Genomic DNA, 22,392 nt, shown 5'->3' with positions numbered 1-22,392 from the left:
AAAAAAACAATAAACATGTCCTGTTTTGCATTCCATCACATGCCTCCTTTTAAGCACGAAGCATAACAGACCTTCCTCTCCTCGGCCTAAGATAGCAAACAAACAATATTCATACCAGTGCAGTACATGAGGATACTGTTTATCTGGTATCAGTTGTTGAGTGTAACAGATATGTCTAAACAGCTAATCATAAACATTAATGACGCTCTGAGAGCAATAATAGATATAGAAACAGCTTCTAATGGGTTATTGGTGTAACAACTGATTGGTGACCAATCAGACAGCGGAGCAAAGGGCCTGGATCCTTTCTCTGAATGAAGCTGTAACGTTCCTTCTGCTGACATGCAAGCAGATTTACATTGCAAGGAATCTACTTGCAAACCCGACCCTCTGCACATCTGCAGACCTGGGGGGTAAAATGCAAAGACATGGGACTGAAGGGGGTGGGGGTGGAGGACTGAAGGTGGCGCCATTGTTTCCACTGGGTTTTCTATCATGGTCTGGTGTTCCTCTTTATGTTCGAACCGTCAATCTCGGGGCTGATATCAAAGGCGTGAGGAAATTAGAGCAGACTGGTGCGAACATAAAGCACTAAAGCTTAGCGGGGTGCATCCACTATGCCACTAATTAGGCAGAGGCCAACAAAATAACCTGTCAATGCGCTACAGTATTGCAGCCATTTCCCACACACACACCTGCATTTCACCCTCTATTAGCCAGACAGGCTGTGTGTGTGTGTGTGTGTGTGTGTGTGTGTGTGTGTGTGTGTGTGTGTGTGTGTGTGTGTGTTGAGGGTGGAGTGGGAGGTGGTGGGAGGGTGGGGGAAGAGACTGTTGAGAGAGCAAGAGAAAAGATGGCTCAAGTGTGATGATAAAAACCAAGGGCACCACAGATAGAAAAAATAAATAAACCAAATAAAATTAAAAGATTGTATTTTCCCCTCCAAAATAAATGAATTTTATTTTTATTTTATTTTATTATCTAAACAGCCTTTATCTCAGCTCTTGCCTCAGGGTCCAGCTTCTGGTGAATGACTCAAGTTCTCACACACATTTCTCCAATTGTTCTGCAAGACCTTGTTCTGCAGTGGGGGGTGGAGGGTGGGGGGGCGGAGGGGGGGTATGCAGTTTATAGATAACCTTTGCTTTTCTCAATCGCCACTGAGAGCCAGGATACAGAGTATTGAGCCAGAGCATGGTTTAATAATTCTGCTAATTCTGTGACAGCCAGCATATAGCTTTACTCAAATGATCTGTACAAATCTGTATCAATAACAATCTGCTTTTAAAAATATCATTACAGTTAAAGAAAATTCCTACCGATCATGTGCCAACTACAACGTTGTAACTGCATTAAATTCACTGCAGTTAAGAGTCAGAATGTGAGTGTTGCTTTAACTCTTCGTTCCCATGCAACAACAATGACAAAACCTAATGAGTATGTATCTATCTTGCTATTGTGACTGAGGGCTACGATGTGACGTGTTGTTCACATGTGCATGAACAGTGGATGGAACGCAGTCATTTATTTTACAGGTAATGCTGTCCTAATGTATAGATATTATCACAGACACATCTGCATTAGTGTACATGTTGCCATTACATCCATTACATTGTATGCCAACTACAAAGCCAGACAAGTGTCTGACATATATGTCTGCACAAACTAAATCAATGTTTTGTTGAATAATTCTGAATAAAGTTTTCTTTATTTATTACTTTGTCCACAAAATGAACAGAACATACGTTAAAATGCAGCAAATTGTTCACATGTAAATATAGGCTCACGGGATGTTAAAGATATATTTGTGTAACTCTGTCCGCATCAAAGCAGCTTTTTAACATTCAACTGCCCATGTTCCAACCACTTTCACTGTCTATTTCACACCCCATTCATTACACTCAATGTCAAGTTAATACAGCAGCTAGGAAAGTTCCAGGTTTTTGTGTCTACTCTGGTCTGTTAGAGAGTGTTAGCAGCTGGCTAGCAGCTGTATTTTGGTATTGGGGTGTCTACAAATACTGAATTGAGTCTTTTCTATTATTATCATAAGGTTATCACATTCTTACGTGTTCCCTTGTCAAGGTTTTAGCAGTACTAGCCAGTTTTGGCTGCCATCAGGTGCACTTATACCACTAAATCCCAAATACATTCCGCATCCACTTTTGGGCAGACTCCAATATATCCTGTGTTAATGTAAACTTCACACTCCACTCGGTTGTGTGCTGTAACAATACCACTCTGAAACAAGACTAGGTCAAAACCTAGTAAATGGCTGGACTGACTGTGTATGGTCAGTATGTGAAATTGTGGCTAGTTTGTTACAGGAATAGTCAGTGGTAGTGTCTATATTGTGAATTCCTGCAATTTTACATAGTGGTCCCAGAGTCAAAAAAAAAAAAAAAAAAGGGTATAAATGCAGTTGCAAGAACAATACTTCCCAACCATATCCTGGCATGTTTGATTTGAAAGAGAACTTATTTTCATTCTAATTACAACTATTCTAATTATCTGTTAACTCCCCCTGCTCTTTCATCTGTCTGTTTCTATCTGCGGATGTCTCTTGTTTTTCATTCTGCATCAAGTGTTCTGTCAGTGATTATTATTTGGGGTGCTTTGACTGTGCGCTCTTCCTCATGCCTCCTGGTGCAGGGAAAGGTTGGTTTTCTCTCCTAATCTGCAAGCTTGCGGTGTTTTTCCCAGCTTGGATGCAGCCAAAGCTGCGCAAACCGCCACTGGAGGTTTCTCATGTGCAGCAGCCCCAGACGCATCACCAGGTGAGTTGCTGACATCATCCCGAGGAGCGACATGATGTTCCCCACCGGGTCAACCGCAAAAACACCTCCACACGCTCCTCCATCAGTCGTGCAATCATGGCGCGGAATCCAGGCGCAGACCGAGGTAGGGAGTCTGCTGGCTCGGCTGAAGGGTGCTCTTAGCATGCAATAAATTTGGAAAGAGCTGCAGTAAGTGGAACCGCTGTACACATCCCCTGAGGACGTAATAGAAAACTGTTCTCGCCAATTAATTTTGAAGTGCAACAGCCAATGCGGAATCTCCAACACTTGGCCAGCCGACCAATGGTGTAACTTCATCACTCAGTTTCCATGTGTAGGGCTGGCTCTGCTATTGCGGTCCAGCCAAAAAGCAGGGGACAATAAAATTTTAATCAACATTAGGTTACTCTAAAACTTAAAATATTAACTATTCAGGTCAGCTAATAACAGTAACAGTCCAACAGTAAATGCTGTGTTCAAAAGATGATGAGAGGTCACTGATTGGCACAAATGCTGATCCGTCTTAACAACATAACAGAACAAGATAGAAGTCAGTACCTTAAATAGGATAGGAATTTAGGTGTGTTATACTAAATATACTTTTGTTCTACACAAACATAAATCACACAATGTCGTTCCTGCTTGAGGATCAGACCATGGCTTCAGAGCTGCTCCAAGAATTATTAAGGATTATTATCATAATGATAATTGACATCTTTATACTTAAACCTCAGACAGCTCACAATATCCAAACATGCCCTTTGCTAAAAAAAAAAAAAAAAAAAATTTAAAAAAAAACAACAACAAACATGCTTTTATGAAAATTCCATCAAGTCTTCACAACATTATGGGTTTTTTTGTTGTTTTTTTTATAGCCAGCTCCCCCCACAAATGGCAGATTGGCCATGTTGGCCATGTTTATAAAAGGACTTAATAGCTACACTTAGCCTACAAATTGCCCACAGGTCTCAAAAGAGATACATATGGCTATTTACTAAAGGGTGATAATAATAATGATGTGGGGAAAATTGGGGCTACATAATTATACAGGAACCTCTTAGAAATCCATAAGTCTACTGCATCTTAATGGTAGATATTTAGTAAGTGATGGGAGGAGGTACATGTAATTTTAAGAAATTTGAAGCTACTTTGCTTTCCCCTATTCACTGTGACCATCAAGCTATATGTGAAACCACAACACCAGGACAAACATAAAGCAAGACAGAAAATACAAAATGATTATTTACTCTATGGATGAGGACATAAAGCATCTACATATTTTGTGATTTAAGTATTTCCCCTTAACCTGCCTCATTTATCTTTTAAGTTGTAGATTTAGAGAATCCTTTTGTCCCTTATTTAGAATAAAATACACCTGTGGCAGCAATGTATTCTACTCTACTGAGGCTCCTGCTGGTGGAAAAAGTGTGTTGGTATCTCCTCTGCTCAGGAAGGTAGAATCTGCTCTTTGACTCCAAGGTACACCAAAACCAGACACTTACCATTTAGGAATTAGTCAAGATATTCGAACAGTTTCTATACTGTATATGGCCAAATGTATGTGGACACCTGAACATTACACCGATATGTGATTAATGAACATTTTTTCATTCCTAAACCATGGGTAGGGCTGAACGATTTGAGGAAAACGTCTAATTTCATTTTTTCTAACCAATGTTTATTAAATTGCCATTATTCTCTTTAAGTTAAACTCTGGCTTGTATAGGTTGTCCACATAGTACTAAACAAACAAATGTATTTCTACATAAAAAAAAACAAAAAAGAAAAATGATCTGAATGACTTCCAAGGTTTCATATTCAGAGAAGACAACTGGAAGGTAAACCTAGCTAGAATTCAACACTGAATATAACATTTAGCTAACACTTGGGTAGCAATGTCAAGTATAGACACTAACATAATATCTTAATAAGCTAAAATAATTGTGAACAAATAGCCAGAGAGAGACAGCAACATTGAATTTTGTAGACTGGCCAACTCATGAAATTACCATATATTAGCCACAACTGACTAAATTTGCTGGCTACAGCTGTCTTTATAGTCTGCAAAATTGACAATAGTAGATAGCAATTTAACTTTCTACAACTCATTAAGACATTCACAATGAAGTTATAAATCTCAACTTTTGCAATACGAAATTTCCAATACACTATCTCAATTTACAACTATTCCAATTTCAGGCTTTCCAGCAGATGTTTGAACCTGTTGGCAGGGATTTGCTCCCATTCAGCCGCAAGAGCATCAATAAGGTCCAACACTGATGTTGGTTGATAAGGTCTGGCTTACAGCTGGTGTACAAATTCATCCCAAAGGTGTTAGATAGGGTTGAGGTCAGGGTTGTGCAGGCCAGTCTCGTTCCTCCACACAAAACTGGGAAAAGCATTTCTTTGGAGCTGGATTTGTGCACAGGGCATTGTCATGTTGTAACTAGAGTTGGACTAATATATCGGCCGAAATCATCTTATCGGAGATATATCAGTATCTTTGTATATGTTGGCCAAAAGGCAGCAAATAAATTGCAGTAACGAAACACCTGGGATATATTTGCTGTATTTCAGACGTACTGATGCAATTGCAAAGTTTGCACAGCACTGACAAGTTACAGTACAGTACTATATGTTGATCACAATTCTTTGATTGTGAATTTGTTTACGTTTAGTGTTTTAGAAATAGTTATCAGCTGACACATCATTATTGGATTTTTGAACACTCAAATGTTTATATGAGTTTCGGCTTCAAAAATGCAGCATCCATGAGGGACTGAATGAAATGGGAAACCTCCCACAAACCTCAAAGTTGGAAGCACACAATTATCCAAAATATTGTATGCTGTATCTTCAAAGGGGAGCTCTTAAGATTTTACACATCAGCATGTGTTTCCAGGTGTTGGGGAGCACTACTGCATTTGTGTCTCCAGAGGGAGCTGTGTGAAGTCTGATAAATTGACTCAAGTGATGTCACTTGAGTCAGTGTTGGTTGGGGCTAAAGAATACAAGTTTGAAAATGGAGCAAATCTTGGGTTGTGGAGTTAAAAAGAAGTGACCTCTGTAGCCCGCTCCTCATCTCTGCTGGAGGCTAGCAGCTCCAGGCTATATTAGCCACAACTAGCATAACACATTTTGTTAGTTGCATTGTGGGTAACGTAGGCGCCAGGTTTTGAGAAAGAAGAAGAATGTGTGAATTAAAAAAAGATTATATCTCTGTTCTGCTGCATCAATTTTTAAAAATTGCCCATCATGAGTGCAACAACGTTATATGGGTGCAATGATAAATTGATGGGGTGCTCCTTTAAGATTGCCCTTCACTGTAAATAAGGGGCCCAAACCATGAAAAAAAAACATCAATTGCTATTCCCTAATAGTTTTTAAAGTGTTTTAAGGTTTATTCCTTTAAGCAAATTTATCAGCCATTTGGTGGCACAAAGTCTAAAGTGTGTTTCATTTTTGAATAAGTAGTTCCACTTCCCCTATACAGTACCCCATCATGATAAAAAAAACAACCAGAACAGTTCAGGGTAGTGGTCCCCTCTTATGTACAACTGCAATGATGAAAAAAAAGATGTGGTTTGCTCTCTCATTTCACAAGATAACGATTACTCAATGGGCTATACGTTCATGAGGTGTGAAGTAGCAACATTTCTCATTAGGTTTGGAAAACTTTCTCCACCCCTCTTTTGCTACTTCAGCTCAAGTGCAGCGGTCCCCTGGCTTGGCATGCAACGGCAGTGTGGGTCACCCTGCAGCCTGTTCAGCTGCCAGAGCCCTTTGTGTACAAAGATGTTAATTGGTCCTAATCCGCCACTAGAAGCTGTTTTGGTAGCCTGACCTCGCACCCTGAAGGACACCTTGGTGTGAAATACTAAAGAGCCCATTCAAGTGCCAGAGAAAAGAGGCACAGAGCATTCCAACACAATTCAATTTCCCAGCTGAAAGAGGGGGGGACTCGAGGAGAAGGGGGGGGTCGGAGCTGGGATGGAGATGGGGGCGCATCATCATTCTGACAATAAATGAGCGCTACAAAGCAGTAGCTGCTGTGATGTGCAGCCTCACATTCACGTCTTAGCCTCTACTTCAAGGGATTCCCACAGCCCCTCTGGACATGGGAATGCTAATTGCCTCAATCCTAAAACCAGCCCTCACCCACACCCCACCTTACCACACACACACACACACACACACACACACACACACACAGCCAAAGACATGCAACAGTGAGTCAATAAACCAACATGATAAAATCACTCATATAATCCTCACAGTCATTCTACAGCGTTTGTTTCTATGTTGTCACTGTCTGTTTCTATTGCCTATTGATGGTTGCTGTGCACTAATATCAAACTCTGTACTTGCCCAAAATAGAAGCACAGTCAACCACAGTGCTATAAACAAATCTCTGTAGCTACTGAGTTTTATTTATTTACCATCCTCTCCATGCCTCCAGTGGCTGGTTAAAACAAAAACTGCAATGCCAAGTACTCAGAAGAATGGCTGTCGAGTTGTGGCAAAGGGATACTTCCTTGTAGTTTCAGGTAGGTTCTCTGAAGTACAAAACACTGAAAATAAACCTACACTTGGGTAGGTTTTGCACTTGTATCACAGTGTTAAGGTATACCATGGTATTTAGAAATCCCAAAGGTATGATTTTCAGTACTGTCAAAAACATACCGTCAACAAGTGTCCCCAGAGGTCAGTCAGTCATGATACATGCAACTGGTGGAACAGGCAGCAGAGCTGAGAAAGATGACAAGCGCCTGTTGGTATACAGGACTCAAAAAAAAAAAAAAAAAGATGTATTAATTTTTTTTTTTAAAAAGGCCTCTGTTTGGGAATATTTTGGATTCAGGTACGATCAGGCAGGTGAGCAAGCCAACACAGAGGCTTGCTATTCTGTTATTTAATGCGTTTGCCATTGAATATTTTGGAACAACATTCTGCAATGAGGTTATGTTATTACAACAGGGGAGTCAGCCCACAGATTAATTATGTGAGGTAGAAATAATTGGACATCTGATCATTTTGTCCAAATAGTTAAAACTAATTTGCTGACAAAAAGTACCAAAAATGTCCATATCTGGTTGTGTGGACCAATTTTTTGTGAACAAAAGCATCACCAATGCAGAACAGCCAACCTCGGTGACAAACATATTGCATCTGTGTGGCTATTTCACAATAAAAGTCACCCAGTGGTTCTCCAAATGAATGCTTTTAATTTGAAGCAGCGGCAGTACTGATGGCCCACAGAAACGTACAACTCTGTACATACAAATCTAATTCAGCTCAACTCTGAGCAAAATACCAAAGCTGTCAATCACTTAAACTGCTGTGTGTTTTGTGAACTAATTAAAATTATCTAAAAAAAACAGAGGAATCTCTTCTTTACATCTTATCATCATATCTCATCTATTATCCCATCTTTATTATCTCAGCAATTCTGAGCTAAATGAAAATGAGGTAACCTTAAGCTGAAAAAAAATAACACCAAGGTCAGAACAAATAAGGACATATCCTTAGGATTTGCTAAAATGAAAGTGTAACAATAACAGACTATTATTTGCTCAAGAGTTTGAGACAGAACAATCAGTCCTATTTTCCACCTAGCTTATTTGTTCTGTAGGGGGATAAAACAGTTGCTATGTTCTTGGACTCAAAAGGACAAAACACATCTAGGATTAAGTTTTCAACCCACAGAAAGTGCTTTGTGCTTTTACATTAGAAAAAAAAAAATCTGGGAGACCAAAATGAACTAAAAAACGGATGAAGGTCAAGTTGGATATTTTGTTAACAAATGGCAGACTACTTTTATAACAAGAAAGCATTTCAGAATCATGGGGGGGCTCATAAACAGCAGCCAGGATTAACACGCCTCTTTCCAACCAGTCTGTGTTGTGACATGACAACAGGCCTGCTCCTGGTTTTTGACACCCTTAAAAAAACGAGACGGGCTTTTAACCCTGCAGGTACACAGGTACTCAATATTAAGAGGACTCCCTACCTCACTGCACTGATTGTGAGGAAATGTAATCAGGCTCGAACCAGGAGCAAATTTGCCAGCAGAGTGGGGCCTCTTGTCTGTGGGGCCTTTTTGCTGGTGGGTAGTAAAGCAGAGGAACATCGCTGTCTATACAGAGAGGCAGCTGGTTAACACAAGAGCTTCATTACAAAAGGTGGCGGAACAACAGTTTACAACCACTCGCAGTGGTTGACGCACATTTTCGCGCTCAAGTAATGGGCTCAGTTCACAGTGTTTTAATATGTTTCCTCATAATGACCATATATTTAATCTTAATGTTGTGTTAATGTTCATATTATTGTTATTTTGTACTGTCCAAATATTTGGACAAATTGTATTTTGATGCTTTGGCAACATTGTTCTTGAAACTTTCATGCCAATAAAGCTCATTGAATTGAATTGTTATAAGCTTTATCACAATTTAAACAAACTTGGTTCATTCTTACATTTTAACCTAGAATGTGTTAAAACTTTTAATTAACATACTGACAAAATCACTCATCAACATGGCAGTAGCTGTTATTTAATACCCCGCCTGGTTCCAGACCCTTCAAATCATTGCCCACATTTACAATCCTTGCAGCGACTCAGTTACGTCTGGCGTTGTGCTTGTTGATGTCCGTCTCCTCAGCAGAGATTTGTAGGCCAGCTTAAGTATGGGGAGTTCATTCAAAGACTGAAAAATACCTGCATCCATATCAAATAACAACAGAAAAACTGGCAAAATAATGGCGACAAACATGGAGGAGATGGACGCAGTTCTATAGGTTGTTGCAAGTCGACTCCAGCTTCAGTGTCGACTGAAAATAACGTTGGCAGCACAGAATATACAAATGTTTATATATAATTACAGTTGCAACTATAAGTCGATTTATCAATTACTAACTATTCAACTAATCAACTATTTTGATAATGGCTTCATAGTCCATGTCCAAATTCTCTGGTTCCAGCTTCTCAAATATGAATGACTATTTTATGGTTTTTATAGTCCTCTACAACAGTCAACTGAATATTTTGGGTTGTGGACTGTTGGTTGGGATAAAAGAAAATATTTGAGGACGTCATCTTGGGCTTTGGGAAACGGTGATCAACATGTTCACCAAGAGTGAAGCTTTTAATGAATAGAGAACTATAGTGTTAGTGTAGGGAGGCATAGGGAAAATTTTACTACATTACAAAAAGAACAACCTATGATGAAGATCAAACAAGGGCAAAGATCTTCTAAGTGTTCTGCTGGGCCATATACAAAAAGGCTAAGCCACTTCAACATTGGGGTCATTGCACATCATCATCATCAAATCATTACTACTGCTGTGGAAATTCCAAACCTTGACTGATACAGTGCCATGCTATTGCTAGGGAAGTTAAGCAATGGAATGGGGGATTTCTTACATTTGAAAATACACACTTACTTCCCTAAATGACCCACCGATTCTTCAAATGAAGAATGTCAGGAAATGTATGACAAGCGGTCAGCAAAAGTGTGCTGCTCACGTGGATTGGTTTCTGTTCATGCAACAGACAGAAATGGTGTCAAATCCTTAGCCTACATTTTAATGTTCTTTCATGAAAAGAATGGCAAACGCCCACAGGAGAGGTTTTTTTTTTTTTCCTACTGACAAGCTAGCTGCTTAAGCCTAATTAGAATGTGGATTATAGAACTGTTACAAAAATAACATTGATTTTATAGAAATTACTTTCATAGTGACAGATGAGACATTTGTTTATCGTGACTACATTATTACCATTAATTAAATCTTCACAAAGAAGTATAGTGCCTTGCTCCATGTCTTTTCATAGCACTAAATGACAGAATGCACTACTAAAACAAAGGCAAGCCATTTCGTGGGCTAATAGCTTTTGTCGCATTTGACATGAGAGAGACAAAGGCCTCTTGAAAGAAAAGACTTGGTCTGATGAGAAATCTCTTTATTTGTTTATTTTCCTGCTCTGTCTCGGAGTGGCTTTTCTATAGCTGCCTCTCTTAGAGCTCTGTCAAGGCAATAAGGTAGCGAAGAACCATCTCGACATTGTGATCTTATATACTGTTTGATGCCTGGTAACTGGCTATACTGACGGAAGAGTCAGCGGTGTCCTCCTGTCCACACTGACGGTAGAGTTTGCTCTATACTGACAGTGATATGGCTGATCCAGTTCTCATCTTTACCCGTCAAGTGTTCATTTTGAGAAATGGCAACACAAATAATACCAAGCCCAGTGGAAGACAACATTTGTACCTATATACATATATATAAAAACAAGTCATGACTTAAAGGCAGCTCCAATTCAATATATTTGAATAATAATTGTCTGATATGGTATTTCCACAAAAAAAATGCAACTAATTACAATTTCTTAAAATGGCATCTACTCCTTCCTCCTCATTAAAAATCCAGACTCTATCAATATGCAAATATTGTTAATTTCAGAAGTTTAATTGCTGGACACAATATGTCTCCTACTTCAGTAAAAAAGTCCATTTTCAGTGTATGTACACATACAATCAGAAAAACACATTTTTGAGTGGAGGGGGACTTTCACAATAATATGATACACTATTATAAAAAAGGTGCACTCCTTGGTTTAGTTGTAGTGTCCTCAAACAGTATCCTGGGAACAGGAAGAATCTGCCAAACTCATGTTTTATGTGCTCTGGCAGAATCATCTGGCCCCCCTCCCATTTAGACAGATTTCCACCCGGCATAGAACTGGACAGGCCAATCACAACTGTTAATCTAATATGGGGAGAGTTTGATATGATGATTGACGGACAGCAGGTCCAGGAGTTGTCCATTGTTTGAGTTTGTTGTCAATAAAGTTGAAAAAAGAAGTCTGCAGAGTGCAACACACCAGGCTTATGAGACTCAGATCAAACTGTTAAACTAGGCAGTGCTGATTGTATTGCCTATTTTCAGCCACAAATGTTTTCAGAAACCTTTTTTAGCATATTGTTTAGCTGTAATTTGAGAAAGCTTGTGAGCCGGCCATCATGCTGAAAAATGATGAGCCAAAAACCAAGCACCGCTCAACTCGCATGTCTCAGCGCTATGTAATACATTTTGTTGCTCTGATTGGTTGTAGGTCTATCAAATTGCGCCCAGAGGCCTTTTGGTCTGCCTGTTGATAATGCCCCTTGGAAATCAAAAATGACCTGAGAGGTTCCAGACAGTTTGCAAATTAGTCTGACAACACCAGGCTACCAAAACAGGGGGCCGACAGCCGGTTATGTTTTTCGAGAGCTGGCTACCCACCCTGCTGAACCTGGAGACCAAGCAGGGTATCTTTAAAAATGGCCACACTCATAGGACCCTCAGCCAACCAAAACCTAAACGGCCCCACGCAGTGATTATGAAGCTGCACAACCCAAGGGACAAGCTGAGGATTCTCACCGCAGTCATAGAGAAAGAACCACTGACACATGAGGGACAGACAATATTCATCTGACAGGATTTAGCAGCTGGAGTCATAGAAATGCGACGCACGTTTAAAGGTTCTCTATGTAGAATTGTGAGGCAATTCATGTGTATTAATCTTTTAAATTTAAATTTTTGGATAGCATATGCAAAGGTATGTAGATAAATATTCTGTGTGTGGGAGATGTTTACATTTTATTTATTGAAATGGTTTCAGTAAGCCTTTATGGTTGACTGTTAAAATACAGTATAAGGACGTTTAGTACAGATGGCTGTAATGACTTGTAGCGGGCGGGAGAGTGGAGAGGATTTTATTTTCTCTCTATCAGAGAGGTTTTTGCTGGGTTACATGTGCCCTGATACTTTTTCCAATGGGCCACGTTGTTGGCCTGCACCGGGGGGGTAAGAGGGGTGGTCTGTGGTTACTTTTATTTGGAGTTAGTTGGGATTCTATCGTTTGGGGATGGATGTCCATTTGTTTTATTAATGACATTATTCATTTAAAACCATCCATATTGTTGTTTATCTATCTGTTCATGCTAAACACAGAGTCTCTGCTGTGCTGCAAAGCTTTCCCTGCTAAATTATAACCTTCTTTTGATCCTGTTATGAGTGATCTTAAAATGGTCTCTTTCAATGTTAAATTTAATAATATAATAAAAAAAAAAAAAGATCCTTGCTTTCCTGAAAAAGGAGAAAACACAGATAGCTTTATTGTCTGAAATAGGGTTGGGTCTACCAGATTGGCATATGACAATTCAACAGTGAAACATTGCGGGGGGGACTCTTAGTGAGATTGGCAAGACGCAGATAACCAATAAAACCAATAATCAATAAAACTTGGTTTTGTTTAAAAAAAAAAAAACATGGTTTTGTAAGGCCATCACAGTGGGTTTAGTCTTTGGCTTTTTGATGAGTTTGCCTTTGGTTGGCACAAAATGTGTCGGGTTAAGCTTCCCTACAAAAGGGGAAGCTTTGATTGAAATAGGAACAGGATGGGACCACTGTTCAACAAACAAACAGTTCAGGATTTACAACCCACGAGAATAATATGCACTGTCGACTGTAAAAGAAGCCTGCAGGTTTTTGCAAGGCCTCTCATCCACCCCTACCACAGTGATGTTTTGGCAGTCCATCTGTACAGGTCAACATACGCCATCTAACCTGGCTTCTCAACCCAACTCCTGCTGATCTGGACTGGACGTAGACTGCAACTCAGCTTTGGTGAAGAGGTGTTTCTATTGCAACCGGCACTCTTGTCATGCATTTCATTTTGCACTAATGTTAATAAAACTACAGGAGTGACTCAAGCCTCTGTGAAATGGTGACAATGAGTGATTAACCAGTTACAGGAGTCTCAAGAGTATGAATGTGGGTTCAGTAGATCTCTGTCTTACATGCCTCTCCGATATAAAAGGGGTAAGAGACATGAAAGCAAACAAATCTCCCCACACAGCGGCTTTAAGCATTCAATATGAAAATGCAGCATTGGAGCAGCACATATAAAAGTCTCTGAAGTTTCCTGACAGTTACTTGAGATGATTATTTGGGTCTAAATTGCTGCCTCATCACTAGAATGGACCACTGCTGTTTGGTAATGTGTTTGATAAGAGAAAAAAAAAAAAAGGCAAGCCATACTGCTAGAACAAAATTAGAGAATTTCAGAGGTAAGATGGTAAGATGTTTTTAGGACAGAGGTTTTATCACATGTTGTATTCTCTCTGTTTGGCTCTCAGATGGCCCCAGCTCCATTAAGTCATTTCCTTCCAGTTTGCTAAGAGGCTTTTAGTCCATGCTTGCCTCTCTGACACTTGCACAAAAGGAAAAACCATCACCTTACTGGCTTCATGGCTCGAGCCGTGTTCAACAGCATAATCAAAGTCACAGTAAAGGCTCAACATCAGCAAAGTGCCAAAAAAACACCAAGATCTGTCATTCAAATACTGTAATCAGCATGGCCAAAAAATGTGGCTACCATATGAACATAACTAACAACTGTTTAAACTAATCACACTGGTCACCAAAGAGAATTTGGCTACATAAATTATGGCTTGGTTTTTTTTTTTGAGTAAGAAAACAAAGGAATAGTTAAATGCACCTTTTCTACAGAACACCACAGGACACTCATCTAAGCCTTTGTGATTCATGACTCTGACCAAAACAGAGGTGAGGACTTTTATTTAAGGGAGGTCATGTCATTTCACCTCATGACTATAGATAAGTTCAATCACATGACACTGTACTTTGTAAGTCATTTAGTTGATAATCACTCTTTAGAGTTAAAGTACAAATAGCATCATGGGGTACTAAAACTCTCTATTTAAACACCACAGACTTATGTCATTACTTTAAGGCTAGCTCACTGACTGACCCACTCCATTCCATATTGGGTTAATTACTAGTACTTTGAATTAAAATTACCAGGACAGTTACTTTCATTGTTGATTAATCTGCAGAGTATTTTCTAAATTTATCATTTGTTCTAGAGCTGCAATGATTAGTTGATCGGGAAAAAATTAATTGGCAACTATTTTGATAATCATTTAATCGTTTCAGTCACTTTTAAAGCAAGAGTGCTAAACATTATTTGGTTTCAGCTCCTTAAAATGTGAAAATTTGCTGCTTTTCTTTGTCATACAGGAAAGTAAAACAAGTATTTTAGTGTTTTGGAGTGTTGGTTGGAAAATACAAGGTGTTTGAAGACACCAGCTTTTCATTGTACTGTCAGGTAGGACAAAGAAAAGCAAATCTTCACATTGACATATGTTCGCAAATGTTTGGCGTTTCTGCTTGAAAAACCGACATATCAAAATAGTAGAGAGAGCGAGCAGCAAAAAAGTGACGTGAATGTGAGCGGAACATAGGAAAAGGTTAACAGTAAGTTGTCAATCTGACAGTAAATGTACAGTACAGACTACAGTGTGTCAGTTAATAAATGCTGCAGCTTCTCAAGATCAAGAAAAGTCACGTCTGTTGTTTCCCCAACTGCTGGAAAAGTGAAAGGGGTTAGCCCAGTCCTGAAGTTAGCAACAATGGGTTAGCCTAACCTGACCAGGCTCACTTAAGGGGGACTGACCTTTAAGGTGGACCAGCTATTCTCATTTTAATGTCAATGTCAGCCACTCCTAAACAGAGAATGGAGAAAGAAATGTCTGGCTGCTAAGTAACACCCGACCCCAGTTTAGACCATACAAACTATAACAAAGGTTTTATATTTTTTCAGTGTTGCTTGCTTTTAATTCACCTCTCAACCTCCATCCCAAAAGGACTCAAGACAAATCAATATGATATATCAAAAGCAGCTCAGTATTGAAACAATGCAGATGTAAAATCTATTTTGCGGGTTGAACTATACATATACAGATACATTGTGTCAATATTAATAATGAGATGAAATATAACCGTTTTCATGGCAAAAAAACTATTAATGATTCCCCAACAATCCATGTCTAAAATTAAGGATTATGGATTCTACCTGACCAACAAGTGTGAGTTAATTCACTGCTAAAACAATATGTGTGATTTTACAGTTTTCTGCACTGTTCTATCAGTATTAAAATCAAATGCCTGCTTTACAAAGCTCTCATTGCAAAAAATATAAAGACAAAACAAGGTTTCTTTCTGTCAGGCCGGGAAAGTGCAGGTTCATCACTGCAGGCTGCAGCTCTCATGTGATCGAGTCACATGAGAGATCATCCCATCTGTCACCTTCCTGTTCAACATACAATAACGACCTTAACTTTTAAAATATTCCTCAGAACGCCACTTTGTAACATTTCGGCTGCAAGGACCCTATACAGACAGCCATCGTTAGACCTTCAAAACTCTCAACACATGAAAAACCTCATTTAAACCGTGCCTCATTCATTCATCATACACTGGAGTCAGCTGACTGTCTGCATAGCAAGCTAATCCACGACGCTAGTGTCATTTAGCTGTGTCAGGTTGTAATAACATCGAGCCCGTACACAGTCACCATGACATGGATGTATGAATCCACATATCACATGAACATACAACTTATATTTATATATGTATATATGTCACACGCTGGGTAAAATATTAATAGAGTTATAGCTATGTGCAGCTCGAGCCTGCGCCAGATTACCTACTATTAGCAATAGCTAGCAGACTAGCTTAACGCTAGCTAGTTTGCTATTTGACACGAATGACTTTAGTGTAGCTAGTTTTATAAATACAGCATGATGAGCACGGAGTAATGACATTTATAATGCTCATTTATGACCCCAATCCCAATTTAACTGCCAGTGTGCAAAAACAGCTCGTTTGTTGAGAATCGTTCACAGCTTGTTAGCTAACATTATTGCTGCGTTCGCATCCAATAGAAATACACAGAGCAATATCAAAAGCCATGACTTAAATTCTGTACTTTCTTCTTCATAATTGTCACACTTCACGCATACGTTTCATGCGTTTGCAAACCAACACTTGAAATGCAGCATTTCAGTTATTGATATTGATATCTAGGACTGTAATGCCACATTATTAGTGACTCAGTCCAACTGAAGAGTGACAGGAATGTTACATTCCCCGTATATTTTTCACCCTAACAAAAATGAGATTTACTAGCCTTATATATTCTGACAAGATTTTCAGATTTACTATCGTTTCCACGTCCTCCAATGCAGCACAACAACCTTGTTAAAAGCTACATCCAGCAGCCTGCTAACGTCACATACTCAGCCTGGGTTGAGAGATGTAATTCCTGGTCACAGCCTGGGTGTGTGTCCTTGCAGCTGCTGCCAGGCCGTTGTCCATCGCCCTGTTTGCCACCAGTGTTGCCATCGTCGGGAAAAACTAAAACCTGAGCAAGCTAACGTTGGTCGATGTGCTTTGCTAGCTGGAGCTGAACAACATGAATGACAGCAGAGCAGCTCGTCACATGACTCCGAGGAACCGGATGTTCCAGAAGCAGGGGCGCGCACGTGATGTGAGCGCGCATGTGATTTGTAGGAGTGAGTGGGCTTTTTGGTATTCATTTATGCCCATAAACACGTTCAATTTTTTAATTCATTTGATTGAATCCATTATAAAACACAAAGAGATTAAAACGAATTAAAATATAAATGAGCTCACCGAGAAACAGTTTTTTAAAAATTGTGTTTTTAAAATTGATATAAAAAGACAAAACAGAGTTTGCAACCCTGATCTCCTTAGGCAGGTAATTCCGAAGTCTAGGAGCCCGAACTGCAAAGGCTCTATCACTTTTGTGTTTCTGTCTGGACCTTGGAACAACAAGGAACAATGGATCCAAGGATCTCAGGGAGTGAGAATGGACATAGGACATTACAAGATCTGATAAATAATTTGGAGCCTCTCTGGGCTTTGTAAGTAATCAATAGAATATTAAAATCAATTCTAAAAGCAACAGGTAGCTCGTGTAGAGAGGCCAGGATCAGTGAAATGTGACCATGTTTCCTAGTCGGAGTTAAAATCCTGGCAGCAGAGTTTTGGATGAGCTGGAGGCGGAAGAGATATTTTTTACTGATGCCAGAGAGCAAGGAATTACAGATCAACAAAATAATTACAGCATCAAATGTTGTAATTCAGACAGGGGTACAGAGGATAAACATTCAATCATACAAAACTAAAAGCACTTTCCATTTAAAATATTACATCATACAAAAATGAAATAAAACGCTCCGTTTAGTACTTTGTGGTTAATGGTTACATGATTGCTTATGTTTCAGCCATGATTTCAATTTTGATTTTTTTTTAGTTGCCTCTGGTAGATGCTCTTGTTTGTCTGATGTTATCTGAGCATAGTGAAACAAACTCTGTCAGTGGGGGAGGAGCAAGATTGTGGGTAATTTTGTACATTAAACAGGAGTTTGCAAGGTAGACAAAATTCTCAAAGGTCAAAAGGTTGTACTTTGTAATTATATGACAGTGATGATACCCTGTTGCTAAACCACATGTCTAAACAAAAAATAGATCACAGAGCATAATTGAATGAAATATGTAGTTGCACAAAAACTGGCAGCTAACTGTAATATGGTAACTGGACATGTTTTATGATATGCAGTTACTCATTTTAGCTGCCAGTTTTGCTGCATTGTATCTTTAGAAAATTATATATTTCTTAAAGCAAAACAAACAAACAAACAAAAAATGTAAAAGAGCACAATTTTTCAAACATGTGATAGAATAAACATAATTCATTCTTTTGTAGTGTAGTCTTGTAGTGAAGTTTGTCAAGTGATGATCTATTTTCGCTTCTGGTAGGTATGCACCAATCTGATTAAGCAAATCTGTATGGGTGCCAATACTGAGCTTATTAACTGGATCAGATGTTGGCTATGGCATGACAGGGCCACATCAAAGTCCCCTAAAAATGTGTTTTGCTTCTTGTTCCTTCAGTTGGATATTTGAGCTTCACTGTTTAGAATGATGTATTTGCAGAGTTTGACACTAGAAGGCTGTTTTCACATTCATTTGCTGAATGGAAAAAGTTACAGCTTATAGTTAAAGCAACTTACATCTGAGCAGGATTTGTGACATCACAACCATATTTTGGTAGCCAATCGTGGTCCGGTATGTAACTTACACAAGTGTGATGTGGAATCTTGAAACCTCCAGCGCACTTCCAGCACACTGAGAATAAACTTAACAGTGAAGGAGACATACTGTGTCCAGCAGTTAAACCCTTGAAATTAAGAATATTTGCATATTCATAGATTCTGAATTTTTCACCGAAAGAGAAGATGTAGACATAATCTACATGTTTAAGGAATTATAAACGAGGTGCTATTATTCAAAGCAGAGTATTTTCTTATGTATTAAAACATGCCTGCATGGGGTCTTTAAAAACAATTCATTTGTCAGTATCATCATGAAACCCAGTGTTTCTGCTATCAGTTGCACAAATGCACTAACATAACAGATGAACAGAATAGCTGTACAAAAAAGACTCAATGACATACTGTAAGTTGCCAGTTTATGTAACAATTTAAGGCATGTGGAAATTTTGCAAATCAAGTACATGACATATGTATCCATAGCAGCTGTTCAGAACTGTATATTCCCAATATCAACTGTAATAATATCTAAGAATACTGCAAAACCTGGCAACCTGTCAAACCTACTAAAATATCTTTCCTGTGATGAAAAATTAAGATTCATGTACATTAGCATAACATTATTTCATCAATACAACAACACAGTCATGCCATACTTCCTACTTTGTTGTTCTAAATTTGGTCCAACAAGCTTTTAATGTGAAACATCTACAGGAAGTACATGATTCTGTTGTTGTATTGATGGGAATAATGGTGTAAAAAATGTACAACATTCTGATTACATCATGACAACATGACTGCAAGCAGCAGCAAATGAAAACAGCAGCAGATCAGAACAGAGATATGATCCCATATGATCAAATATATTTATACAACAGAACATTTCAAATAAATGTTGGTCTCTAACAAAAGCCTACTTATAAATGAAGACCCCAGCCACTATAGTAAAATTTGTGGAAATCCCATTAGTCATAAGATATTTAAAATCAGTCTTAACTGCTCAGTGATTTATTGCTTGAAGAACTGGATAACTCTGCAAAATCTAATGTGTATGTGTTCTCTCTCTGTCCACTTCCCTCTCTCACACACACATACACACTCACACACACACACACACACACACACACTCACCAACACAATGTCCTGGTGAGTGAACTGTTGAGTGACAGGTAAAATGACATGATTGCACACATTTTCCCCTTAAAAACTCTTGGTTTGCTGTTTTCTCATTTTTGAAGCTCTGATCCATTCTCATTTGACGCAGCAGGTTCTGCACAATAGCTTGTAAGCAACTGTTTGAAGATGATTTTGAACCATGCCCCCTGCACAACCAGCACACTGGCAGTCACACATCACATACAGATACGCACAGCTCTCTGATGGTGGAAAAGCACTACAGATTGAAGTGGTAAGCACTGCCATAGTGAAGCTGACGGCAGCCCCTAGAGAGCTCATCCAAACGTTTCAGGCCGCATGCAAAAAATAGCAAATTAATGCAAGTGAAGGGCTTCTGCCTACAGGAGCAGTGCCCTCATTTTAGAAATACCTGTTTTTTCCCCTGAGTCTTTTATGATGAGTTCAAAGGGATATGATTTCCCTCAAACTCCTCAGATGCATCCATCTAGGCAAATAGGTGTCATAATATTCATGCATTCATGGATGTTGTATGACTGCTGCTGCTGCTGTTGTTGTTCAAGGGCTCACACAGTATCCTGATGTATAAACTGTATGGTTTATACATTATTACTCCAGCAATTTAATACTGCATGTCCATAAAGTTTGGGAACTCATGTAAATCCAATTTTAAAAAACAATATTCAAAAGTAAAGCAGCAGAGGCTTAGATATCCTGACTTTTGTCAATAAGGGTGAAGCTCCAAAAATACTGGAACCTACCCCTCCTATGATGTAACTCTATTGCATCTCTCATTAGCAATTCAGGAAAGAGTGTGTTCTTTGTGTAGCAAAGCAGATCCTGTTTCATCCTGTTGCCTTTTTTTGTAACCATGATGTTTGCCTAACCTTAAAGGGGACATACTGTGTCTTTTGTGGTTTTCTGTTATTTATATACTGTTTTGATGTTGGATATATAATGCTAAACATGGCCAAAGTTCCAAAACTTATGGTTAACATGTGAGAAATGCTCCTTAAAAGTCAACCTGCTCTGAACACTTTGATGGTGATGTTTTTCTCTACCTTGCCAACGACCTGATGTTGGCTCATCACACATGCCCATAAATGGCCATCTGTTCTGTAGCATTTGTTGCTAAGGTTGTTGCTAAGGTTTTTCCGTATGTTGTTTGTGTTGTCCACTCTCATATTTCAGATCATATTTTTGTCTCCAACATGAATGGATGTATTTGAGAAGTTGACATTTCGAATAAAGAAGTGAAATGCAACTACTATAGTTAGCAGCTGGAAGTCAACCATGATGCAGCTTCCGGAGGCTAAACAATCAGAACAGAGTGGGCTCTCGGGAGGGGGCCTTAAAGAGACATGAGGTAAAATGGCCTGTTTCAGTTATCTGTAAAGGTCTAGTATAAAATAAATAAGGAGTTTTTTTCAACTGTAAATCATGCAAAGATATTTCAGAAGAGTCCAAGATTAAAATATACCTGGAAATGTGCATAATATGTTCCCTTTAAAGCTGTTGTTGCTTTTGCTCTCCAGGCCACAAATGACTATTTTGGTTCAGTCTCACTGCTCTCATGAACACTGTTTCTAACAGCAGCAGAAGGCAGCTGTTTTCAGTGAAAAAGCTCTGATAAACTGTACACTACCTGCCCAGCACCAAACACCAGACAGACACAGTTAGAGACTATCTGGTGAACATTGTAGAACATGCAGCAGCTAAAGAGCCAGATATTTTTCTCATGAGTTGGTGGAGACCAAGACAGAGTTAAAAGGAGAGTGAATATTGGATTCATCAGGTGGCCAAAGACACAACTCCAAATGAATGAATTAACCATAGTTAATTTGCTATGTGCTATGTGAAACTGTTGAACAGAATATTTTTTAAAACCTTGACATTGAATGTTAAAAAATACTGAATGCAATCAGGGGTTTTGCAGAATTGCCTGGTTGATGGGTTTTTTTTCTCTAATGCTAATATCATAGTTCTAAGTTGCTCTGAGTGTCCTGGAAAGACATATCATTTCATGATTTTTTGTTTGACTACATTGGAATACACCCACATATTTAGTAGATTGTCCTGTTGCACAGTGTACCAAAAAGGGATAAAAATACAATACTAAAATCATTTGTCTGCTCTGTCCCAATAAATCATTCTGTTAGTGCCCCAAGCCAACACACACACACACAAATGTGTTGGAAGTAGTCCACTCTCTTTATTAAGCGTTAGAAACTTGACAAAGTTGTCTTTTTAAAAAATGGCCTGTTAACTCAAAAAACTAAATGTTCTTGCAGATGTAGCCAGGCTTATTTTTAGAGCTATTTAAGGTTGGGAGCTATCTGCTGCACAGTAATTTTTAGATATCTTTAGATATTTTTAGATAGCTGATGGCAGTTGAAAACACTATACTGTTCAAACTGCAGGCAAAACTGATTTGCCTCTTAAATCTGTTATTCTTAATCTCACGGGTTTTGTTACATAGATATAAAGGCAACTGCTTAGCT

The 22,392-nt window shown here is 38.8% G+C and overlaps 1 protein-coding gene across 1 annotated transcript in view; it reads right to left on the bottom strand.

Annotated features, from left to right (window-relative positions):
• Positions 1-17,162, bottom strand: part of atp6v1ba (ATPase, H+ transporting, lysosomal, V1 subunit B, member a) — a 47,760-nt gene extending 30,598 nt beyond the window's left edge. The window contains exon 1 of the mRNA XM_042433013.1: positions 16,919-17,162. Within this exon, the coding sequence (XP_042288947.1) occupies positions 16,919-17,024 (106 nt within the window). The 5' untranslated portion in view covers positions 17,025-17,162. The remainder of the gene's footprint in view (positions 1-16,918) is intronic.
• Positions 17,163-22,392: the final 5,230 nt, after the last annotated feature.

The sequence above is a fragment of the Thunnus maccoyii genome, chromosome 14 (genome assembly GCF_910596095.1).
Source record: "Thunnus maccoyii chromosome 14, fThuMac1.1, whole genome shotgun sequence".
In the NCBI taxonomy this organism is placed as follows: Eukaryota; Metazoa; Chordata; class Actinopteri; order Scombriformes; family Scombridae; genus Thunnus; species Thunnus maccoyii.
The sequence above is the reverse complement of the archived record's forward strand: the minus strand, read 5'-3'. Positions and strand labels throughout refer to the sequence as shown.